Source organism: Phoenix dactylifera, chromosome 3, assembly GCF_009389715.1.
Source record: "Phoenix dactylifera cultivar Barhee BC4 chromosome 3, palm_55x_up_171113_PBpolish2nd_filt_p, whole genome shotgun sequence".
Lineage (NCBI taxonomy): Eukaryota > Viridiplantae > Streptophyta > Magnoliopsida > Arecales > Arecaceae > Phoenix > Phoenix dactylifera.
The window spans coordinates 15,834,512-15,858,864 of record NC_052394.1 but is presented as its reverse complement, the minus strand read 5'-3'; the positions used below and the strand labels follow the sequence as shown (position 1 = coordinate 15,858,864).

The 24,353-nt window shown below is 38.2% G+C and overlaps 2 protein-coding genes across 5 annotated transcripts; both read right to left on the bottom strand.

The window, feature by feature from the left end:
* Positions 1 to 1,498: 1,498 nt before the first annotated feature.
* Positions 1,499 to 5,847, bottom strand: LOC103706233 (probable auxin efflux carrier component 1b). The gene is made up of 6 exons (XM_039124742.1): positions 3,897 to 5,847; positions 3,073 to 3,361; positions 2,900 to 2,985; positions 2,580 to 2,737; positions 2,187 to 2,263; positions 1,499 to 1,895 (listed from the first exon to the last, which is right to left on the bottom strand). Exons 1-6 carry the CDS (start codon positions 5,038 to 5,040, stop codon positions 1,829 to 1,831), a joined length of 1,821 nt encoding a protein of 606 aa, XP_038980670.1. The 5' UTR covers positions 5,041 to 5,847; the 3' UTR covers positions 1,499 to 1,828.
* Positions 5,848 to 14,173: 8,326 nt separating this feature from the next.
* LOC103706234 (digalactosyldiacylglycerol synthase 2, chloroplastic-like) lies at positions 14,174 to 23,349 on the bottom strand. Of its 4 annotated transcripts, none has more exons than XM_039124738.1 (6): positions 23,077 to 23,349; positions 22,807 to 22,974; positions 20,258 to 20,643; positions 19,626 to 19,889; positions 15,549 to 15,898; positions 14,174 to 14,948 (listed from the first exon to the last, which is right to left on the bottom strand). In XM_039124738.1, the coding sequence occupies exons 3-6, from the start codon at positions 20,537 to 20,539 to the stop codon at positions 14,435 to 14,437; spliced, it is 1,410 nt and encodes a 469-aa protein (XP_038980666.1). In that variant the 5' UTR covers positions 20,540 to 20,643; positions 22,807 to 22,974; positions 23,077 to 23,349; the 3' UTR covers positions 14,174 to 14,434. The 4 variants fall into 4 exon arrangements, with proteins under 4 accessions (XP_038980666.1, XP_038980667.1, XP_038980668.1 ...); XM_039124739.1 differs by having other exon boundaries at positions 20,258 to 20,640; positions 23,077 to 23,348; XM_039124740.1 differs by lacking the exon at positions 22,807 to 22,974.
* Positions 23,350 to 24,353: the final 1,004 nt, after the last annotated feature.

Here is a 24,353-nt window from a genome sequence, read left to right as displayed (position 1 = left end):
GAATGGCACGTAAGCATAGTTTTTGCCAAGGACAAATAGCTATCAAATATGTAACGAGTCACTTGTGACACTTAATTACGACAGATTGAAACGCTACCATTGCTGATGATAATAAGAATTTTTTAAGTATGCATGACAGGTCGATCTCCATAGATAAAACGTACAAACTATTTCCATGGATAGATTTAAATCTGATCTATCTAGTAGTTTGTTTCTATTGTTGAATCGCATCACAAAACGTTGGTCTTCATTGAAGGGAGATTTCTCTCCTCTATGAGTGAAATTTGACACTCCATATAACTCTATGGAGGAAAGATATTATCCAATACTTGAGCCTGCCTAATTCTAGTCTGATCTCAGTTAGCAGCAGTTGGGTGTGAGATGTTGGACCAAGAACAGGGTGAGGTGTGCTTGGACCTGCTACATCTGTAGCTTGGACCTGATACATCATAACTATCATAACAGGTTGTCACATATCAAATATTATATATGCCAAGGCTGCTCTAACGGCACCTTAGGGAGAAATGGCCCATGCGGCTTCTATTTGAAATTTACTAATTTTTCATACCTAGAAACTTGGAGATTTATATTGCAACATTCTAAACTTAAATGCATGTTTGTTTCTATGTACGGATATGTAAACTAATTTAGACATATAAAAAAGGTATTTCCTTCGATAATTTTCAGTTTTTTCACATTAGATATATAAAAAAAAATGAAGTTAAATCACTGTTATCTAAAAATAATATTCTTGTCCACCTTTTAGCTTTACAACTGTCCATTATATTCACTATAATGACCTACAATGATTTCACTTGATGGCTCTCAGCATGTGCAACCTAGCAGTTCAGGTTCAAATTGATTCAACCGTTCATGATTTCGTTTAAGAACTAGCGGACCCCTGTGGTGGTAGGACCCCTCAAGCGCCCTTCAATGACATCCCATCCATACCTCCTTGTGGATATTCTCATGAAAACCCCTCCCATGTCACCGTTCATTGAAACCTAAGAAGGATGACGGATTGCTATATAGAAGTCCCTCAGTTTGATCTTCATGAAAAGTTTGGCAGTCCCAAGGGCAGAAGAGCAGGTCTGAGAGCTTGCAGAAACTCAGAGAACTGTTGCTGTTCTTCTAAATCTTTTAAGGACTCGTAAATTGCCAGACCCTCATAACCTGTTTAAAACGATATTGAATTAATACACAGGATCCGAAAATATTAATCCTTCACCTTTCTGAACAGTTAGATTCACCTGGTAGACCTGCTTCTAATTCAGTGTTTGCAGATGCAATAGATTCAGAGTTTCAGAAAGTCGAATCAAACTTATATAAAGGTATGGGAGCTTGGTGCCAAAGTTCTGAAATGGCCACGAATATTTTCAAGGAAACTGTTTCCTGCCTCTGCCTACGGCACATATTGATCAGTTTGTCTGGTAACTATTACAATGATTCAGAAGGTGCATTCGTTTTAAAAGAAATGGTAGTAATCAAGGGATGCACATAACTAAAACTTCCACCAACTTCGGGCACTGAAAATGCCAGAATGAAATCCATGTTGGACCGAAACAAAGATCAAGTTACTAATATGACCTTTTACACCAGCTGCAAAAGTCTTCAAATAAAATAAAAGAGTTACATGAAGCCTGATCATTTAAACTATCTAAGCCACTAGTCCCTAAATTGAGACTTCTTTTTTGCCAAATACATAGCTAACAAAACCTCGGCTATCTCAGTCAGACTAGGGAATACAAAACTACCAGATAAGTCAAAAATCTTTACAGAAACCTTCTGACTTTGGCTCTGTTGATGAATACAAAAGGTCCATCGAGCTTTAGAGTCCCAGCAATATGTAGTAAACCAGCGTGATGGGGAGCGCAATCAGCATTCCAAAGATAACCCTGAAATCATTAAGCATTCTATCAGAAACATGTACCATATAAATTGAGAGAGATGCAAATTATGGAGTACTTTAACAGATAAGAAAAATTGTGATTCAAAGCTCAGACTAGTGAATGAATTTCTCAAGCATAAAACTGTCAGATCTAAGACCAATGCCACCAACCAACACCATTCAATTAAAACAAGAGTCAGTACACATAGCAAGCTGTAATTGTTACAACGTAGGATCGAACAGGCATTTGAGCTCTTAATAAAGCAGGATGAAGAAAGAGCGAAGTTAGAGTATGTACCCTGTGCTAAGAATATCAGGATGCACGTTGTACTCCTTGGCAAAAACAAATGGAACAATTCCTTGAGGAAGAGCAGCCTGCAGTAAAAAGTGAATAATTTATTACAGCAACTACCATCTCTCATTGACTCATTAGTACCAACTATAGCCAACCAAATAGCGGCAAGCAAGCGAAGGAAATTTTGTGTGGTTAAATTTCTTAGTCGATGTCTTCCTCTTAGCTTAGCAATGAAATGTTAAGTTTAGTTCCATGCTAGTTTCCAGTCATTCACATCAAAGAATAGAAAGACAAAGGACACAACTGAGTTAGACTAATCCTCTAGCATAAATTTGATGTTTCCAAACTCATTACTTATCTCTTCAAACATGACATGTCTGCGTTAAATTTGTTTACCTGCACGATGCCGATATGTAAGAGAACGCCTCTAAGTCCAACAGCAATTGAGGCCGCAGCCATGACAGCAGGTCCTGTAACAAATCTGACAGCCATTGCAAATGCAGCAACTGAATTGCCACAGGCAATAATCCTTGGTTGCAATGCCATAAATAAACCTGCGGTAATAAAACCGATTTCCTTAACACAAGTTTCAGACTGAAGAGATGGTAGCCATAAAAATTTCGGTTGGAAAGTGCACGGACAACTTCCATCATTAAGGATCACAATTAGGGATAAAAATGAAATTAAACATGCTACAAGTTAGAAACTTGATATACCAAGACTGAACATGGCCATTCCAAGCCCTGCATCGGATAGAATGGAGATTGAGTGAGCGATAATTGCCGGCATTTCAATATTCCACCTGCAAAAAGTAACGACAAGATTCTAGGATTCATGCATGAGCGAATTCGAGAAATAAGAGAAAAGCTTGTTTTGGGGTGACCATAACCTGAAAGAAACTAGAGACCAGATGACACCAATCAGGCTGGAGTAGGTGTTTGGATTTCTAATCAGCTTTCGCCAGACCATGATCAAAATAAGCCTGGTCATCACACTGGCAGGAGGCATTGAAGTCGGCTTGACTTCCTCATCAGCCCCAGATTTTGGGTGGAGTTCAGCTGTGGAATTGGAACCGAGCTTCGAGAGACTAGGCCCATCCTTCTGCAGAGAGTCCATTCCCTGAGTACCAGCTCTGTTCTGGAAGCTGAAGTCATCGCGACCGTATACATCATAGGCATCTAAGATCAGAGAAACGCAACATCAATAAGCAGCATAAGGTAATCATATGGGAATTAGAAAAGAATGCAGAGATAAAAATTGCACCCCACAAGTTTAAGCAACTCAAATAAGCAACATCATGGCTTTTTATTTCTTTTTTTCTTCCCCTACAATCATATGTGAATGCTGTTGTCAAGTGCAGAAGCTAATAAACAAAGAACAAATTTTGTAACATTAGAGCTCTATGTTGATGTCCTCCTTTGAAATGGAAAAGCAGAGAAATGCAATTCATTTTGCTTGTTTGATTCCCATCCCACGAAACTAATAATATCTGTTGATATTCCAAGCCCACAAGAATAACCATGATATTTACCACCAATAACAACAGACCAAAGGGTCCACAGACAAGAGATCATGCGATATCTAGAGAGAAACACAAGCCATGGAACAAATCTTAAAACGTCCAAAGGCAACAAAACACCCAAAGCACAAACTTCAACAACAACAGACAGAAAACATATATCTACGGCATAAAACAGAGCACCAAGTGGTCACCTTTTGGGTGGTGATCGGTCGGGTGAGCTGCTCCCCCATGCTCATTTCCAAATTCCCCCCCTCTAAACACGTGAATCCCTCCCTCCGACACCGGCGATGCGCTCGAGCTCCAGACAAACATGTGCAAGTCCTTCCCCCCCTCACCCCCAGCCACCTTCTTCTTCGGCCCCACGGGAGAGAATATCCCGGTGCCCGGCGGCGCCGGATAGCCGCCCGCCACCCCATTCGCCTTCGGAAATCCCGCCGCCACCGCCGCCGCCGCCGCCCCACCGCTCTCCTCGTCGAAGCCCGCATTCCCGAAGTTAGAATGCCTAGGGCTCACACCACTAGCGTTCCTCCCGTTCACCATCGAATAGAAATCGGTGTGATTGAAACTAGACCCCCTCGGCGTCGGGTTTCTCGACGACTGAAGGGAATATATCTCGGCATTGGATAAATTGGACGGGCGGGGAGTGATGGAGACGCCGGAATTCAGCCCGTGGGATCGCCGGGAGTATATCTCCGAGCGCGAGCTCGTCGACTTCCTCACCGTGACGTGGAGCTTGCCATCCTCCCCAACCTCGGCCTCGGTCTGCAGCGGCTCCTTGCCGTCGAGGGAGATGATGTCGGAGTCCACCCGGAAGGAAATTATCGAGCCGGCCGTGTCGGGGAACTGCTCGGTGATCAGAAGCTTAGCTCCCCTGTACTCAAACAAGAAGAGCATCAATGTATACCAAATTATGCATTGGAGGACAACGATTTGGACCATGAGGCTCCCCGAATCCGAGCCATACATTCCCTTCAACAAGGGAATGCCCATCACCAGGGTGTTTGGAAGCGTGGCAAGCGAGAAGAGTGTTATAGTCCACTCCAAGCAGCCTCTGGAGCTGGCTTTGGCCCAAATGGCCAAGACCGTGAGGACGATGAGCTTCTGGAGGGAGTCGGCAGCGATGAAGCGGTAGTTCATGGCGTATGGGTTGTTGGTGGAGATGAAGTGGAATGAGAGGAGGGGGACGGCGAAGAGCGCGACGAAGCGGTTGATGCCGGAGCACTGGTCGGGGCTGAATATCCTCCACCATTTGACGGAGCCATAGGCCAGGATCATGGCGACGTAGAGCGGGACTACCGCCGTGAGGACGTGGTAGAGATCGGCAGCTGAGATCATCCTGTCGACGAGGTTCGGAAGAGAAGTTGGAGAAGAGAATGAACTATCGATTTGGCTTCAAACGACAGAGCAAAACAGAAGGAAACCCAAACGCCGAGCTCTCAAGCTTTTGGTTTAACTCGGGACAGGTATACCAGCAAGAAAGCCAGAGAAGCAGACCCAAGATGGTTTCTTTAATGAATGGGAGCTATCTCAGATATGTTCTTGTGCCAGAAGAAGAAGAAGAAGAAGAAGAAGAAGACAGGAGCTCCACACAGTTGCGCTCTGCTTCAGAATCTCTTGGGCCCAGAAGAGAGAAAGAGAGAGAGGACTGGTGGTTTGAGTTGGAAAGAAGGTGGCTTGTCCAAGGACCAGAAATGATGCTAAGTAGGTGGCTTTAACAGCACCGAGTTGGTGGTAATGGAAACAGAAAAAGAGAAACAAAATCAGAATAAAGGCTGCACAAAGGCACCTAAAATCCAGCAAAAGCTCAGAGAAATGAGTTTGCTTTGTGATAACAAGCAAGAGAGTCTCTTCTTTTTTTGTGTGTGTGAGGGTGGTGGTACTATTGGTCGTTTTTAAGTGAAATTATGCCGGGTTTTCAAGGCAGACAGGAAGGAGATATGGGCTTCTTAGGAACTTATTAGCTTGCTCCCATGGCCTTATTATTCTCTAAAGGGATGGGGAAATGCCAGCCAATGAGAAAGAAAAGCCCTAAGGGGAGTAGGGTTCAAGTGTGGAAGGATAGCAACAAGCATAGGTTCACAGAATCCAAAGGAACCTCGGCCCGTCAGGATTCTCTCTCGATCTACTACACTGTTGATACCTCTCGTGTCTCAGCAGCTGGCTTTTTTTTTTTTCTTTCTTCTGTTTTTTTGGTTTTTGTTTCTTTTAACTTTTGAAGGGAGAAAGTGAGGGAACACTGAACTAAATATGGTCATGTGCCAGTTTTCTGCAATGGAATTGGATTTTGGAAGAAGGCCTGGGATTTTTTCTGTCCTCCTGAGAGGGGAGCAGGGAGACACCAGGTTCCGTCCAATCAGTCATATAGATAAAAAATAGTATGATATGAAATTTGGCTTGTAGACCGACTTGGTTAGAAGTCATGGGTCATCGGTTCTGACTAGGGGTCATCGGCTCTGACTGGGGTCAATTGCAAGTCTTTCAAGTCATGGGTCACCCAACATCCCATAACTATGATATGACCAAATTAGATTTGCCCATATTCTTTCTCTCTGTAGCATTTGTTGCTGGTTGGTGGTTGGGGTCAGACCAGGTCTTGTGAGCTAGCAGATTAGAGACCAGGTCTTTGGATCAAGCATGGCTCCGTAACATGAAGATAGCCAAGGTATTCATGTGGTTGGCATTGAAAGATAAGCTGCAGATTAGAGAATGGATACCTGGGAGGGATGACAAATCGACCAGAGCTACATTTTCTGCGGTCTCTCCTGAAAGTATCAATCATCTCCTTCTACACTGGGTAAAATTGATCTAGGGGCTAGGGCTGTCTTTAATATTGCTTGGGTATTAAAGGCCCCAATCCTCTATTTGGAGATTGGAGAAAGAACGGAATTCGTGTTCCTTTCTTTAGAGATATTATACTGGTGGTAGTGCACCGCATCAATCATGCATCTCGATTCTTATGGACTCCATACATATTGCACTCGTCCCAGTTTATTCCTATGATGCACCACTAATATGATGCATCTTTTAGGGTTGTATTCGTTGTGATCAGGGGTGTATCAAAAAAAGATTTACTTATGTAAATCTACCATTGAATCACCCACTATATATCTCAAGGCGCTCTGAATTCTATCATCCATCTATGTGTGTAGATCTCATAGCAACTAGTGGATGATCCAATGGTAGATTTGTGTAAAGAAAGGTGAATTCTTTCTTTGTCCTCGGACTTTTTTCTAAAAGCTTAGGACCAACCATCCGTGGTGGTGGTTTGCTGGTGCATATGGAAAGAATGCTAGGATTCGCATCCAAACTTGGATGCAGCTATCATATGTTTTATATCTTGGGGATGTCTTTATATTGGAAATAATTAGGGGTGTTACTCCTCACCTTTTGTGAAAAGTAAGAGAAAAGGACTCAAGACACTCAATAAACATCAAGTTGACCTCCACATATCCATGTCTGGGTTGAGATCTTACTAATCATAATTACTTTTGAGTAAATTTAATAAATATCCTCCCTGTTATATTTCATGCATATTGCTATAGCCATTTGTTAGAGATTGAACATGGTGAAGATCTATTTACTAATCCAAACAAAATATGTGCATCTCCATGAGACTTGAGAACCAGAAAAACTTGACCAAAAGTTTATTTATCAGATACGGGAATACCAATGGGAGGCCATCCAACTAGACAGACACTTCAATAGCTAAAGAGGATCTAAAACTGGTTTGGGGTCTTTCCTTTACCAAAAAAAAAAAAAAAAAACTAAACTTTAAAATTTAGTCCAACCAAGGTAATGGATGTTATTGCTGTTTTATAGCATCTTAGGATTAAAATTTCTACAAAAACACCAAGCAAATCTAATAACTAAGATGTTTTCTTTTCAATCGTTAGATGAATTTTTTTACATCATTTACAACCAAGCAATTTTTGCCGGACTGTTGAGGCACTCATGTTAGTCATTATCATAATTTAGAACTGCAAGGGGTTGGTGGTTGGGTTCAAGCTCAATTAAATAGGGACCAACTCCAATGGACTTCTGGTCCATCTAGATAAACTGAATTTTTTAGCTTGCCATGCCGCATTATAGGCTCAAAAAGGTTTTTAAATTTATTTTTCCATCATGTTTAATCAAATTCTAATGGATGTAATTGGCTTAGTTGTAATTTGATAGATCAATATCCGATCAAGACGAAGTTTTAAAACCTATAGCCCACATGCATATCATACCTTCGGGTATGAGCAGGTCCACCCCACCCCCAATTGCATCTCCATTCCACCAACCCACATAATTGCAATTTGAATTCAGCCATATAGATTTGCATAATGTGAATATCAAATGTTCATAATTGGCTTATAATTTGGCGAGATCACAATGGATATTTGAGTTGCGGGGTACCTCACCTGAATTACCAGATTGTCTTGAAGATACATCGATGGCAGATGCGATCGAGTGGATTTATTCAAGGACTCTATAAAGTAGTCGGTTTAACAACAGCAGCAGCAACAACAGGCAAACTTATGCCCCATCCACGTACCCTAATTATACATCTGACTCGAATCCTCAAATCGGACTAGCTACAAGTCAAGTCCACTAGCATCTCCAATCTATCGGATACATAACACGAATCTAAATCCAATGAAATCGATATGCATAACACCAATGCCAAATGTTCATAATTACTATGTGGTCCAACCAAGCCAGTCCTTAGAGTTGTTTGATTGACCTCAATCACAAACCCTAGCCAGGCAAATTGATGAAGCCAAGTCTATGCACATTTACCAACCCTAGTCCTGCTTGCCACAAGCCACAAAATGCATTGAAGCTCTTCAAGCCCTAGACAAAAAGCTTACATGTCACCATTCCCTCCAACACCTTGTTCCCCAACTCCTCTCACACCTCAAAAGAAAAAGAGAGAAACCAAGTCCACCTGAGAGACCACATGATGATGTGGGCAGCGAGAGGTACGAGGCAGCTGTCCCAGAGAAGGGCAGGGAATCTCGCAAGCCATCCATTATTCCTCGCATGCCATGGGAGGCTCGCTTTTATATTATTATTTTTCTAGCTTTATGGCATTCTCTTTCCTCTCCTTTTCTCTCCTTTAATTATGGGGGTGAAGGCAGGCGGCGCCGCTCTCAGAAGGGAGAGCAGAGGGCGGAGGGTGGAAGCCATTATTTTTCCGAGTGCTTTTGTGTCGAGGAAAAAATAAATTGGACGGCAACCGCATCATTCGCGGCTGCAAAAAGGAAGAGACCCTTTTTCCGTATGTCAAAGAAGATTTAAATAAAGAAAACCAGAAAGAAAAGTAATCAATTTTTCTCCCTTTAGCCCGGTCGGATGCAGCTGGTTCTTTGCTGTATTCGCCATGCCTCGAACAGAGAGAAAATAATAAATTTGGAAGATGGAAAGAGAAAAAAAAAAAAAAACTCGTCCACCTTCTCCCATCATTGATTACTTAACCCAAAGACAAATAGTTTCTTAATGTATCGTATGATATGCATTAGAGTTTTGAACAAATTATAAAACTTGGTGATCATTATTTGCTAGCCCAAGTTTTCCAAATCTATGCATGTTTATGGATAGATAAATGGTAGGATAGATTGGATTTTTTCTCTACGATCCTTGCTTCTTCTCAATTTTATGCGCTTTTGTGTCCAGCTTTATTAATTTTATCTACTCTAAAGTTTTATAATTAGCTTTTTTTAAAAAAAATTGTTGTTGAATCATTTCCTGTCACCTTTAGATTTTGGAATTATATAGTTTTGAAAACTTATAATATAATCCATTGTTTATTAGCTCAATATTTTGAAGGATTTTATGTTGTTAAATATTTTGGAATCATATAATTTTAAAAAAAAATTAAAATAATATAAGCACTATGCATTAAATTTTATATAATTTATTAGAATTGTTAATCGATTATTTATTAGCCCAAGATTTTGAGGTTATATATATTGAAGGATTTTCGTTTGTTAAATCATTTCCTATCCGTTTGAGATTTTGGAATCGTATGTTTTTGAAGACTTTTAAAATGATATAAGATGATTTATTTATATGATGTTAGATATAAATATTAATTAAATAGCTTAGGATAGAATTCCTTATATGTTCATCTATTAAAAATAAAGAATAAAAATAACTCAAAAGAGAGGAAGAGGAGAGAATGAGTGCCCCTGCTGCCTGCTAAGTAGTGATAGTCTGATGGATCGCCTGCTCTAGAAGACCTTTGGGCATCATTTGAAGAAAGGAGAAGAATACTAAAATGTCAAGGTAGTTGGGTTCTAAAATAACTAGGTTGCTAATGTCATTATGTAGCTAATGTCAATTGTACTTAACACCATAATTTATCTAAATTTTGATAAAACTTTCTTTTATTATAAAATTACATTAAGAGCTTGTTCGTGTAATCTAACAGCATTTGTGCTAATTTTTATAATGAATTTATAGACTGTAAAGCTCATTTAAGCATGACTCTAAACCCAACAATCCTCGGCCTGAATCTTATTGGAAGAAAAAAATAGGAGTGGTAATTTACTCCACCTCATCAAGCACCAGACCCTTAGCGGATTCAAAGAGAGGGTAAAATCTGTTCCGAACTTAACTCTAATATATATAACTCTTCACAAATTTTCTTTGTGAAGTAAAAAAAAAAAAACTAATATGCAAAAAAAAAATAATATAAGTAGCTTTACTTAAGAAGATCTGTCGAATCTTCTCTATCTAACTCTACCCCCCCAACCTATCTACCTACTTGACCCATACCAGACCTATTGTCATCCCTAGAAAAAAATCTCCATAGATTTTTTCTTCCTCCTGCAGGCCAAGAGATCTACATACTGAGATTTAGATTCGGACTTTGATAGACTTTTATAAGATGTTGGGTTGAGTGGGCCAATAGGCCCGAGTCCTATAAGATATTCTTACAGGAGTATCCAAATAGGCTCCAAAGGAACATAATTTTCAATGGCCAGCAAGCTAGCTTATGTTGAAAAAGTTGATTTTGATTTTGCAAATAGAGTGTCACCTCCAAAAAGAAACTAATTGTCTTACAATGAACAACTGCAAATGCTAGATTTGAATTGCATATGGAAACATATTATTAGATTTACAAGAACATTCTCTCGATATGTCTCTCTTTTCTCTATCAGTAATATTTAAAGATGTATGGCATTAATATGTATATTTGTGTTTCAGTATGTTCATCAAAGAGAGGTTTTAGGGCTCACCTATTTCATTGCCAGTTTGTGTGCAGTTCAAGTTTTATATGATAGAGATACTTGACAGTCAACAACACAAGTTAGGTGAAAAATTCAGTTGGAGGCAAAGTGAACATAGACTATGCCTCATATCATGATATATCATATATTATAGAAAAGATTGTCAGCTTTGAATCAATCTTTTCTTACTTTATACCTTCCTTTTGCCATCTTTTACGTATATCTCTCTCTATTGCTCGCATGATTTGATGCAACTCCATTCTATCATTTATTCTTTCTAACATCTAGAAACAGAAAAGCTAACACATATAAACAATCAGAGCTAATGCACATTCTAAATTGTAATTGGGGTTCAACATGCATATGGATGAACAGAAGGGTAGTAACTTTTTCCCTATTCTAGAAGAACATCTACTTTCGGCATAAAGAAGCAATCAGAATTTGAATCCTAAACAGATAAGACTTCAACACATTTTTTGATGCTTTCATTGGTTTGTTTCACTAAATGCTCCGACCATACTCTTTTATAAAACCGATGATCTTCCGTGTTATGAGCTGATTCGAGCAAACAAAAAACTAGATTTGTGCATGATCAAATGATACGTCAATTCTTTAACCCCCCATACTGATCTCTGCCTCTCTTGTGATTTGATTGGGGGAGTTGTTTTTTTTTCTTCTTAATTACACAATAATGGTGAGAGAATCACCAGCTGGATTTAAATCCAAAAGCTCTTCTAGCTAAGCGCTAAGAGTATGATGCTAGTAATGGTATTTCTAGTTTACTTGTCGAGTATTTTTAAACATCATACTCATGGAACAAGGAGAGCCTGTGTCAACTTGTTTAACAGTTTCAATAATATTCATCAATCAATAGTTCATCCAAATGTTCATAGCTCCTTTTCAATTTGCTTTAAAATTTTATGGACATGAAGTCAATTAAATAGAGGGCCGGCCTTTGTGATAAAAATTGATTGTCTTAGAAGTTATATTGAAGATTGCCTTAGAAGTTATAATAGATAATGCAAAATATTGTACTAGAATTGCATGGGAAAAATAGTTTTGGATTTACGGACATGTTCTTTCAATATATTCTCTTTTTCTTTATCAATCAAATGTGGAGAGGTAGGACATCAAGGAGTATATTTACAATTGAGTGTGTTCATCAAGGAGAGGGTTTAGGTTTCTCCCTAGTTCATGATCAATTTGTATGTTTTTTAAAGTTTTGTATAGTAGAGATACTCCATAGTCATCGACATGTGAGCAATTAACTGAAAGCAAATCAAGAATTGATTGCACTATATATAAAAGTGTATCTATATATTCGAAAAAAGAATCAATCTCTTCTTACTTTATAGCTTCTTTTTTCTATTTTCTTTACAAACTCCACTTTTACATGATGTGGGGCAAGTCTCTTCAGGCAGCACAAAATCTTAGTACCATAAACAATGGGAGAGGCAAGGCATAACCCAATACCTAATTGGATGTAACATATATTTTGTCTAATGAAAGATTACTTTTTTTTTTTAATGATCTAGAAGCATACCCACTTTCGGCATGAACAAACATCTAGACTTTAATTACCTACAGAAATTAAGTTTGAAAGCACTTTTTGGCTCTTCTATTGGTTATTGCATGAGATGCTCCAACTAACGCTTTTCATCTATAATTTCTTTTGTTGCATGGAGATTCTACCAAAAAAATAAACATGTATGTGCATGGTTAGATACTTACAAATCTTTTTTTCTTATTCCTTTTTGTGGTTTGATTTGCATAGATGTATCATAATTTTTACTTTTTTTAATACTTTTTTGAGAATAATGGTAGGAGTGCCACCACTTGGTTTTATAAATGAAACTTTTCCTAGCACACGCACTAAGAAATGGTGCCAACCAAAAAGTCCTAATATTTTTGATTATAAAAAAATATTGCTGAGCTATCCACATGGGAGATGCACTATATGACTTTTGTAAATTTTTGTGCATTTCTTATCAAGTTCCAATGGAGCGAGCAAACAAAATAAGAGGTATACATTTGTCGCATACCGCATGTAGGTATCTTTATCTATGAGCACTTCTACTAATTGTTCTCTAGGCATAAGCATAGAATTTGTAGATTAGTTGTTTAAACCTAAAAGTGTGATGTTCCTATTTAACAAAATTTGAACTAAGGGGATGAGGAGAGGAAAAAAACAAACATTTTGCTATATCTTTTCCCACTTCTAGCTAACTTAGACCAACCAAGAATGGATACTAGGTCGGAAAAATCATTTTTTAACCACCATGCATATTTTAGTAATCTTGCCACAGATTTCGCATTATTAACAAAACAACATTTGGCCCTCTTCAAGCTAGCAAAATATCATAATCAGCAAGGATAACTAAATCTCATTTTCACATGCATCTATCCTTGCACATTTGGTATCAGCATGGTTGTGTAGTTGTAGCTTTATACCTTTTGCATAAACCAGGAGCAGGCCATGCAGCTAAGAAAATTGGGTGCGAATACATCTAAGAAAATCTGAAAACAAAATGTCCCTCAAAGCTCTAGGTACATGGCAAACCTTGGATTATTTGCCACACCAGACCTGCCAATTTGCACCCATCCCAGATTGAATCACCAATCTTCGGAATCCTCGGGATACCTCTTGCAAATAGAGAGATGCAACATGGACCAAGCCTGAACCAAGAATATCTAAAGCTTTCCATAGGATCACTGCAACAACCAGGCACTAACATTATGAAATTGGAGCTGATGTCCAGCCCATGTACATCACTACCTGCAGAGATCCAAAAGCAGAGCCAATATCCTCATGGAGCATGGTGCAGAACAGAGGCTATCTGGTATGTACAAGTATTTCTAATTGAGGTACTGAATCCTCAGCTGCAAGCTTTTAAACATCATATTCCTGCTCAGATGCATTGAGAAATGTACAAGTTCTGATGCCTAAACTTTCAAGAACTAGAATACAAACCATCATATTGGACCAGCAATGCAATTCAAGCCAAACTTAGATAATACAGATTTAGGGAGAATATTTATATGCAGGAGCTTTGTACCTTATCAAACTACAGGAACACAAAATTTCAAACCAAAAGTTGAACCCGAGAGAAGTTTACTGTAAATACAAAATATACTGCAACAATATTAAGTACCAATTGTTTCAATTGCCTCAAGAATGTTAAAAAAAAAATCCTAATGAATTAACATAACAACTGATAGCAGCACATCAGCTGTAATCACCATTGCACAAATACATTGCAATTCTAATATATTAAGTAAAAGATTCCTGTTGTGAAATACATTGCTTTGGAATGATGCTAGAATTCTCGATATCCCAGATATGTTACAACTCACATCACAAAAATACAATTAGATCTCTCTCTCTCTCTCTCTCTCTCTCTCTCTCTCTCTCTCTCTCTTAAATGAGCTGCTAGATTTGAATTGAGAATATGAATTACAAACCGAAACCTCAATGTCACTGTTGATATGTGTGTTGATTTCAATCTGCAGCATCAACGTCTAGAACTCCCCTTCCGTTCTGGAATAACTAACCCAAGCTCCTTACACTGTTGCTCATCAGGTTGCAAACTCTTCGGGATTGCACCGAATGCACGACGTGCTGACTCGATTCCAGAAATGGTTTGATGCAAGGATGCAGTGGCTTCCTCCACACTCAATTTACGAGATTTAAAAGAGGTTGATGCAAAAGGATTGGATGAAGAAGGGGGAACCTCCTCAGAAACAACCTGGTTTAGCTCAGCAGCTGCCACAAATCTTTCCGTGGCTGCTTCCCATGACAGCTCATGCCTCAAATCATCTATCAGTGGAGCAGGATCTTCAGCCAGAGCTTTGACAGTTAATTTCACAAATTCATCGCTGCTATTATATATGTGGCAATTGGGAAACTGCTTGAAAAACTCATTTGAAGGGTGGTTGGCACAGATGACAATTTTTCCCATTGCCAGTGCTTCTGCCGTGGTTGTACAGACCACATCAGTGGTGCTTGGATTCAGAAACACCTTGTAGCTGCGTGTACAGAAACAAATCAATATTATTGATAACAGACAAAGTAATTACATGTCTTTGCAATCCATCTATACTGAATCATTATATTGGAACTTTAGAAGCATGCTTTACACACAAGTTATAAATTGGGAACTATTGTAAGTAATGATTTCATTGTTAAAACCTGATATACATTGTTGACTCCTTGCTAATAGCTTAAGCTTTTCGTGTCTAGTGATAAGTTAACATCGTATGAGAGGCAAAGATCATGAGTTCAAATCCCTATTCAGGCCAATTTTATCCAATATTTTTCTTGAATTTTCTCTTGAATTGTTTCCAGTTGATTTGTCCCTGGTTGGTCCGGGCTGCATGTAAGAGGATGCGTTAAGGCCTGATATATATTGTTGACTCCTTCCCAAACAGCTTAAGCTTTTGCGTCCGGTGGTTAGTTTACATTCATGTCATAAAGCATGTCATGCTACTCATATTGAGAAATGACAGCAATATTGCCATCTCCAAAGACAAACAAATTAGATTATCCAGTAGTATATAGTATATATGCATGCAAGCTGTGTCCCCTACCAGTAGGAAAATTCAAATCGATAAAATCAGGTGACTTACTCATGAAATAAAGGATCAGCATGATCACGACCAGGGTAAACTCTTACAGGCAAACTCAATTTATTTGCAGCTTGTTGAACTTCTTCAGAGTCTTCTCCATTTCCATATAAATCCACTTGAAGTCCAGATAATTTGTCTTGGTGTTTTGAGAGTAGTTGAAGAAGCTCTCTGTAGCCCTTATTCCACACCATCTTACCAATATAGTAGGCACCCTTGGTAAAGGCTTGCTCCCCCTTCTGTAGCTGCCCAAGCTTTACCTTGCCAACATCAAGAAATTTTGGGTTGACACCATGAACATTGCAGATGATGGATCTTGGGAAATTTTGGGTAGCACCTGATAATCTGATAACCTATGATAACATGGGTTATTTATTTTAAATTAGCACCAGTGCTGCAATAGACTAACAAACTTCTAATTTAGACTCTGCATGTATAACTTATCCATGTATTTTGTAATTTATCTATTACACTGAGGGCACATTTGTATGTAACAGCACACTGAGGATACATTTGTATGTAACAGCATGAAGACCAACCAGACAGCATGACAACGATTCTTGTACTAAAAAAGGAAAGAAGATGATTATCTCAGGAAAGTATCTAACACATGGACCAGAGCTTTCATAATTCTTTTTTTATTATAATTCACTTCTTGTGGCAACCTGAAATCTTTGAGCTAAGGCATGGTTATGCTTAAGGTTCATTATAGTGAAGCAAAACCAACAAGATAATTTCCCATTCTTTTATAGCTTTCTTTCATGATTTTTAATTAAGATCTACAAACTAGGTTAAATCATGCTACATCTTTTATATAGAATGTTCACTCATTTAGAGATTCTGGAAGTCAAATGATAGGTAACAATTTGAAAAGCAACCTGAATGAATAACTGGGGAAGGTAACTGGTTCAAAGAACATAGATCTTTCGAATAGGAAGAGGGGCAAGAAAAAATGAGAAGCTTTTTGTTATTTATCCATTTATTTATTTGAGCCAATAGGGGAACATTTATGTCTTTGGGATATGACGTGAATGTTCACTTATTAGAGATTCTTCTGAGCAAAATTTAAACTTGTATTTTAAAGCTACAGTTTGGATTGGTTTCATTTAGCATAGGAAAGGAGCAGAAGAACTTAAAAGTGCATATGGAAGATCAAAGCCCTGCACCTGAGCAGAAAGAAAACAGTTATCACAAGATGAGCACAACATGACCGCTAGTAGCTAGAGGTGGCAATGAGGACTGGTAGCCCACTAACCAAACCTCATGTCTAGGTCTAAAATATATACCTGATAAGCTATTGGGATGGGTTTGTGTGTGTGCACGTAAGTGTCTTTTATGATATTCCTCTTCTCATTCACTTAATTAGAAATATTTCTCACTTTATACTCTTGAGAGCATCCTAAAATTCCTCCTCCTTTCCTGTTCTCATTCACTCAATCGAGAAATAGTTCTCACCTTGCTTGTATTGTTAACAGCATTCTAAAATTCCTCCTTTCCTCTTACAATTAAGGTGGTGACAGCTGACAACAGTGCCAGTAAGCATTGGTGCGACAAATAGGAGGAAAATAATTCATGGTGACTCTTTTTTATCCCTTGCTCATCTGCCAGTCTATCCTTAATCTTGCCCTTCTGCTTCACCTCATGACAAAGGTAGGTCCCAAAATAACCTAACAAGTATCCAATGACAATCTGAAACCCAATCAGCGCCATATTATTTTTGAATCTATTGTTAGGTATGTTTAGGATTATAGACAGGTATGATATTGGATTTATGTTTTCCGCATGTAATTTTGTTTTAGGTATGGATATAGCCAAACCCAAGCTGAACCCAACTGTTGCCGCCCCTATTATAGGCACAAGCGCTACCATACATGCATACAGAAAAAAAGCAAAAAAAAACAATGGCTGAGATGGGTTGTTTTTTGTATGTGGGTTTCCATTGCAGAAGTGGTGTCTCAAACTTTCAATCTGACAAAACTAATAATGCATAATAAGAAGCAGGCAAGCAACCATGCAGGTCCTCTCCAAATATCACAATATTTAAAAGGAGAGAGTATAGAGATGTTATCAGAGTTACAGTGAAACATGTAAAAGACTGATGCAGTCAGCTTTTGGAACAAAATCCTCAAGCAGATGTCCAAGTGGACATCTTAAAAAGAGTTTTTCCTTGAAACCAAAACAGCGGCAACTATAAAATTTTCAAGATTCTGCTATTAGAGAGGGATTCAAGAATGAGTGAAGGTTTCAACTCTTTTTCCTCTTTGTTGTCTTCTTTTACCATTAGGTTTCGGTCCACCTGACATTAGCATCTACTTCAAGAACAAAAACATTACAGAATACCAGCAAAGCAGGAATCACAAATCATAAAATGGTGATTAGCAATTAGCAATTGATTCAGAGATGCAGATACAATGATCATAGTGAACTCTATTTCTGCTTGATAGTTATGAACAAAGCCTCAAATCCATAAAAAAGTAACAAATTCAAATAATCACAGATGCATTTCACTTCAAGTTGATTTAATTGGAGCCATAACTTAGAAAGAACATGGTACAAAGTCAAGAGGCCCACAGAGCAGGGGAATGAAACCATAGAAGCACTATTTGATATTTTGAGATTTTAGAACAAGTTCACTCAAACCATATCAGTCCAAGTAGGTGGAACTTCTCTATTTTTTTATTGGGAAAATGACCTTATGACTCAGCATGCTGAACTGAAAAAATCACTTGGATCTGCAGTGACCTAGATGATCTTCTTCCATCCCCATGAGATTTCTTAAATCTACCAATTAGATGGTCACGTCAATCTCAACTTCAGACACTTTCTAAACTACAAAGTCACCCTTTTGGACAGAAAGGGAAGAATGTAGAACCAACTTGCTACAATTAGGAAGAAGTGGCTCTCAGTAAGTGGTGGCGCAATGAAGTTCACAGAAGTGAGGAATGAAATAAAAAGATTTTGCAATAGTGAGGCACGGACAGGAACTGTGGAGGAGATTACAACAGTTCTTTAGGGAGAAAATGGTTTTATTATAAGATGCCAAAACAACTAAAACAGCTCAAAAGCTTCCATAGGTACACCCCTAACTGTAGAACCATCCAAAAACGCCAATATAAGGAGGGGGGGGGGGGGGGCAAATTTGTTTATCTTCATGTTATTGTGTATACCCAATTGATAAGGCTATTTTCCTTCTAGGCCTAAGCATGCTAAGCATCCAACACAACCGGCACAGTAGGGGTATCCTACCAAATACCAACTAATATCTGATAGCAGGATAAGTGAGACTCCAAACCTCTTTTAATTCATAAGTGAATACTGTCCATCTTTTTATATTGCATACACTGTCCATAGATATCCACAGCTTGAATCATAGTGTCCTGAATCAAACTAATTGAACAAAAAAGTTCTATGTTTTACCATTACTCATTTTCAACAATGCGATACTAATTACTAAAGCTGTGAAAATATGAGTTTAGCCATCCTATAAGGGCAATTTATTCTCGACAAAGTCGCTAGTCCTTCTATAGTCCACTTATGGCGCTTCCCTATCCCCACACTGCAAGCATTAGATGGTTAACAATGAATGCAACAGAACCAATTAACCAGGTTTTTGTCATTGAGTGAACTATCAGTCCTTAGTGTCGCTAGAAAAATTATTCCTTGAAAAGTCAGATAAGCACAACCAATAAGATTGTATAGAACGGAATCATTGAAAGGTGCAAGACCACATGGAGGTTGTCAATCAAGAATTAGGATATCGACTATCTTAGCCAAGGTCCGCCGTACCGGTACCGGTCGGCGTACCGGTCCGGTACGAAACCGGTCCCGTACCGGTCCTTTAGCAATAAACTACTAGTACCGGATTCCACGCTGATCCGGTACCGGTCCCAGGCCGGCCGGTACGTACCGGTATGGCATACCATGATCTTAGCTAATAATTCACCATTATTTGTCCCTCTATGTGCTGTGTGTGCATTTACAGGTTCAAAAAATAAAAATGCTGCACAGACATTAAAATTAATTTTTCCATCTATAACAAAAACTAAAAACGTGCAGACTTTATCTTTTTAAGAAACATACCTTGTGGCAGTAGATACGTGTAACCCAACTACTGGCATATTTCACAAAAAAGGCTATCAGGCCATTTCTCTCTCTCTTCACATACTCCAAATAATTGGTGTGGACAACACCTATTACTCGCCAAAATTTGGTTTTCCACTTTTTTCCATGATGGTACCAAGTAAGATGCTCAGGCTCCTCAAGAACAGCAATATCTGCCTCTTCATCAGGAATGCTCTCTGTGATATCACCAACAGGTAGAATGCTCCTCATTTCTATGGAGAACTGCATGATAGTAAAAGTAAGCCAAATTTTCTTTCGAACGATGACAAGAATCAAAAAGCTGGTGGCTAAAGGAATGCTTGTGGCTTAGATCCTAACTCAAAGAAAATTCTATCAGAAAGTTTCTCATTTTAAGGATGAAATTGTTAAATTAGGTTTTGGTCTCGAGCTCAGTTGTTCGTGCCAAGTATCTGAAACAAGGGTTTTGAACAACATGTGTTTTGTAAATCACCTATACATCTGTGCAAAACATGGCCTACCTTTGAATCATTATTGTAGGTTAAAAAATCACGAGCAACAAAATACATTTACAGGATATAAAATTATTTTTTTCCAAAATTTGACAGCATTGATATAAGAGCATTAATTACCTTTCCAGGATAGAAGTTTATTCTGAAACTAGATATAAAATCAGTCCTCTCCTCAAGCCACTGACGAACATAGCCTTCATGTTCGGATGGTGAATCGAATGTAATTTTGTTTGGATAAACTAATTCTTGATCCTTCAAGGAGAGCCAAGGAATCACCAAAGTAACTTCCCTGTCACCATTCTTTGCAAGATAAGCGGCACGAAATAAAGGGTTCACAGCAGTTCCAGTCATCCATGGAAGACTGGCGGTTGTGAATATTGCAATATGCTGCTTTCTAGACATTATATCATCAGGTCGAGCTGACAGTGAAGGCTATTGTACTGAACTTGCACTCGTATTAACACATTGTGAGACACAGACACCTTGATAAGGATGTTGATTAACTGCTGCATTTGCAAAAATGAGACTATGCACCATTAGAGAACAATATCTTCAAGAATTCACAATATCTCAACTAGAATGTGATTAGATGCACTTAATAGGAGAGAAATCAAAATAATTTATTTTCCTTCAAAAATTTGCCTTATAAGAGAGAGAGAGAGAGAGAGTCCAAATTACCAGTTACTCTAACCAAAAATAGTACATAAATCATTCTTACATCTTATTTGGTGAAAGTTTAACACTCTTACCCTCATAGATGAGAGTGGTTCTTGTTCTTGTCTACTTCAGCACTTTGACTTATTTATTACCTTATAGGGTTACTCAAATGTTGGTTATCGGTTATAACTGTTGAGAATGTTTAGTACACCTAAGCCTTATATAATTTAGGGTGTAAAACTTTTCATCATCGCCAAGTTAAAAAAATCAAAACAAAGATTTCTATCGTGTCTCTTTTCATGCCTTTAGAGCGCATGATAATTTGTGCCAATATTCACTGTATGATAAGAGAAATCTGGATTTGATTGATACTTACACAATATAAAATACTTTAAAATTAGGTTCTGCTGATGCTTCTTCTGATGTACATATCTCTAAATATATTTTTCCTAGTCCTACCAAAAATGTCTCAAGTTTAGTATTTTTAAAATGCTCATCTCTGGAACCAAGACTATCTCCATTGTCATAAATTAAGCCATTCTAGCCTTATCTCTGTCTTACAAAGTTTACCATTAATGATCTTGCGTGACTGCAAAACCACTCTTTCACTTCATCAACCCAAGCATTTGTCTTCATTCTTCTATACAGTAGATCTAATTAATGAAATTAATAAGAGTATGATTCTCTTAGGCTGCAAATTGACTGGAGGTTAATTGTTCATGATGTTTCCACTGATAATCAAATTCAATTCATTTTATTTGTTTTGATATTTAAACCACATAATCATTCAAAGCATTCCTGCACAGGTCCAACCAATTCGATTGAGTTCAACAATTTAGCATAATAGCACTTACAAGTAACAATTAAAACACCAAGCATCTCCTCCCAAATATCGCTCTTCAATTCATCTATGATAATCTTAAAGAGAAAATAACATAGAACTGACAATTTGGTGCATAGGACCAAATCTAGAACTTCTAGTCATGTCAAGGTAACTTCTGGCTAACATAGGCACTCTCCATGCATAACCTTAGCTAGTTCTAGTTATATCTTCAATACACTTTTTGCTTTAATTTTGACTTAGCGAGTTACCTCTCTTGGCACCCTGTGATATGGTTACTTTACATAGATAATCAAATTCATCCAACCAACTAAAAATCTTTCCATCAATTACCTAAGAAAATAATCTCCCTGGTTACTTTTCTTTCGCAAAGAGCCAATTCAAACTAGGAGGAATTTGTGATTTTTACGAATAATTGATTCTCTGCCCTCTCTTATAACTCCATAAAGTGGCTCGTAGTTTTATTCTCCCAATAAGCCACATAAAATCTAATATATCCATGATTTTCCATACTTTTTTTTTTTTGGAATTCCATTTCTTCATAACTCCATATCACTTTGCACCTTTTAGAACCATCTTCATTGCAGTCATCCAAATTTCAGATAGCAATACTCGTGCATCCTCCCTATTCTTGTCTTCTTGGGAATAATCTCATTACGCACCACCAAACTGCACAATTTTTAGACTGTAGTTAAAGGGCGGGAAGTAATTACTCCTACTTTCATTAGCTCTTGTCATTATTTTCCTTCCAATTTTTGCATCCCACGATTCCATACATATTGCCTCTAGAAAAATCTACTTCCTGCCAAATAATAGCACAATTACAAGTGAATATACAAAGCCTCAGAAAAAAAAAAGAAAAGAGGCGAAAAAGGGGAAAAAAGAAACAGGAAAAAGAAAAGAAAAGATCTTCCTTGCGATATTCCTTGCAGAGCAAAAACTCTAATTTGCAATCTTGCACTTACAATCACCACCTTCCCAGTTTTGATGCAAAACAAATGGCAGCAAATTTCCACACAAGGTTCCAATAAGCATTTATAACAACAGATATATAACAAAAGCATAAAAGCAGAATAAATAGATCAAACATGTTCAGGAAAAGAAGCAAGAAATCCTGAGAAACGAATCTAGCATCTATAACGAGAAAGAAAAGAAATATTTATGAACATACCTTGTGAGAGAACAAGATAATCCAAGGCCAGGATTGGATTGGACCAAGCGATTATCCGAGAACAAGGAATAAATCCTCCAATTGCCGGATAATTGTTTGAAGGACAAAGAATAGAAAAGAAAGGAAAAGACAAATGGGGGAGCCTTTCTAATCCTCTATTCTTCGTTTCTTTTATGGGTCAAATGCGGGAAAAGAGCAAGTTGTTAGTTGTACGCGAGAACATTCTTGAAGAATGGTAGGAGGGAAAAAAAAGGGGGTATGGGCACTTACGGTAAGCGTACTCTCCCGAAGCCCCTCCTTTCAAGCTTGGTTTGCTTGGCTCCGAAGCGGCGTCGGTTTGGTCGCCGGAGGGGGGTCGCTGCGGCGGCGGCGGCGGAGGGGGCTCGCCACAGGGGAACGGATGGCAGAGAGGGGGAGGGGCCATTTTTTTATTTGTCCGCCGAAACGGAGATAGGCGTCAGAGGCAAGGGGCCAGAGAGGCGAAGGTGATTCGTCCAGCTCGGAGACAGAATCCGGCCATGTCGCGGAACGGGTCCCGGTCCGGTCCGCCGCTTCCGCCAAACTGCCCAGGGTGGTTAGAGGTCGAGGAAAGCCCCATTAAGGCCACCCGAATAGGGAGGGCTTGGCAATTTGGCATGAGATTGGGTTCATAGGACATATAAATCAAAAAATATAAAATTAAATATTACTTATTTATTAAGTAAGAAATCCAGTGCAACCATCAAAACCTATTTAACAGGATTAAATAGATTTTAAACAAGCTAGCAGCTAAAAAAAGCTAAACATATCTTAAATATGTTTAATTTAAGATCTCGTCAGCTCAATCGGATTATTAAATGGGATGAAAAGATTGCAAGCTTGAACCCAACTCATGTACGGTCGGGTTAAGTTAGGTTGGCTCTTTTATGACCCCAAGCCAAATTACCACCTATTACTAAGAGTCGAGGGCAAATTTTAGCTCGTCGAAGATTAGATATGCAATTAAAAGTCATGATTTATGACCAAACCTACTAACCTTGCCTAAATTATCCGAGATAAGTAGGTTAAGTTGAGCTTAAATAGATTTAGGTCATAGGTGAGCTGACTCGACCAAATATATTTATTAAATGGAGTGAATTTAAATAGAAAATCTTGAGTTGTCTTGCTTAGTTTGGCCCATTTAATAATTGATCAATTCATAAGTATATCACCCAGTAAGGTGAATGAGTGGAGGAAGCAACTCAAAACAATCCATTTAAAACTAATTTAAATGGTTTAAGATCTGGTTTGACTTGTTTATTAAACAGGTTATACATGTTGGGTCTAGCTGTCTGTTTACTAAACAAGTTGTTTTTTGTTTTTGAATTTCTTGATCAATTTAGTTATTGGGTCAAGCCTGGATTGACAGGTTTTTTTTTTTTGGATTAGACAAAAGATTTCTTTAATGCTCGCATTTCAATCTAACTTCCTACAATGCACAAACTATATACAAGTGGCAACAATGTCATAGCCAATTGGCTACATGCCTTTGGTGCTCGAATATTGTTGATATTAACTTGCAAATATTT

Coding starts and splice junctions, on each gene's coding strand:
- LOC103706233 (XM_039124742.1), bottom strand. CDS start 5,040: ATGATCTCAGCTGCCGATCTCTACCACGTCCTCACGGCGGTAGTCCCG. Junction 2,986..3,072: donor TGGTCTCTAGTTTCTTTCAG/GTTATGGTCACC, acceptor TACTTTTTGCAG/GTGGAATATTGAAATGCCGG. Junction 2,264..2,579: donor TACATATCGGCATCGTGCAG/GTAAACAAATTT, acceptor TTTTTACTGCAG/GCTGCTCTTCCTCAAGGAAT.
- LOC103706234 (XM_039124738.1), bottom strand. CDS start 20,539: ATGTCTAGAAAGCAGCATATTGCAATATTCACAACCGCCAGTCTTCCA. Junction 15,899..19,625: donor CACGTATCTACTGCCACAAG/GTATGTTTCTTA, acceptor ATGTTATCATAG/GTTATCAGATTATCAGGTGC. Junction 14,949..15,548: donor GCTGATCCTTTATTTCATGA/GTAAGTCACCTG, acceptor CTGTACACGCAG/CTACAAGGTGTTTCTGAATC.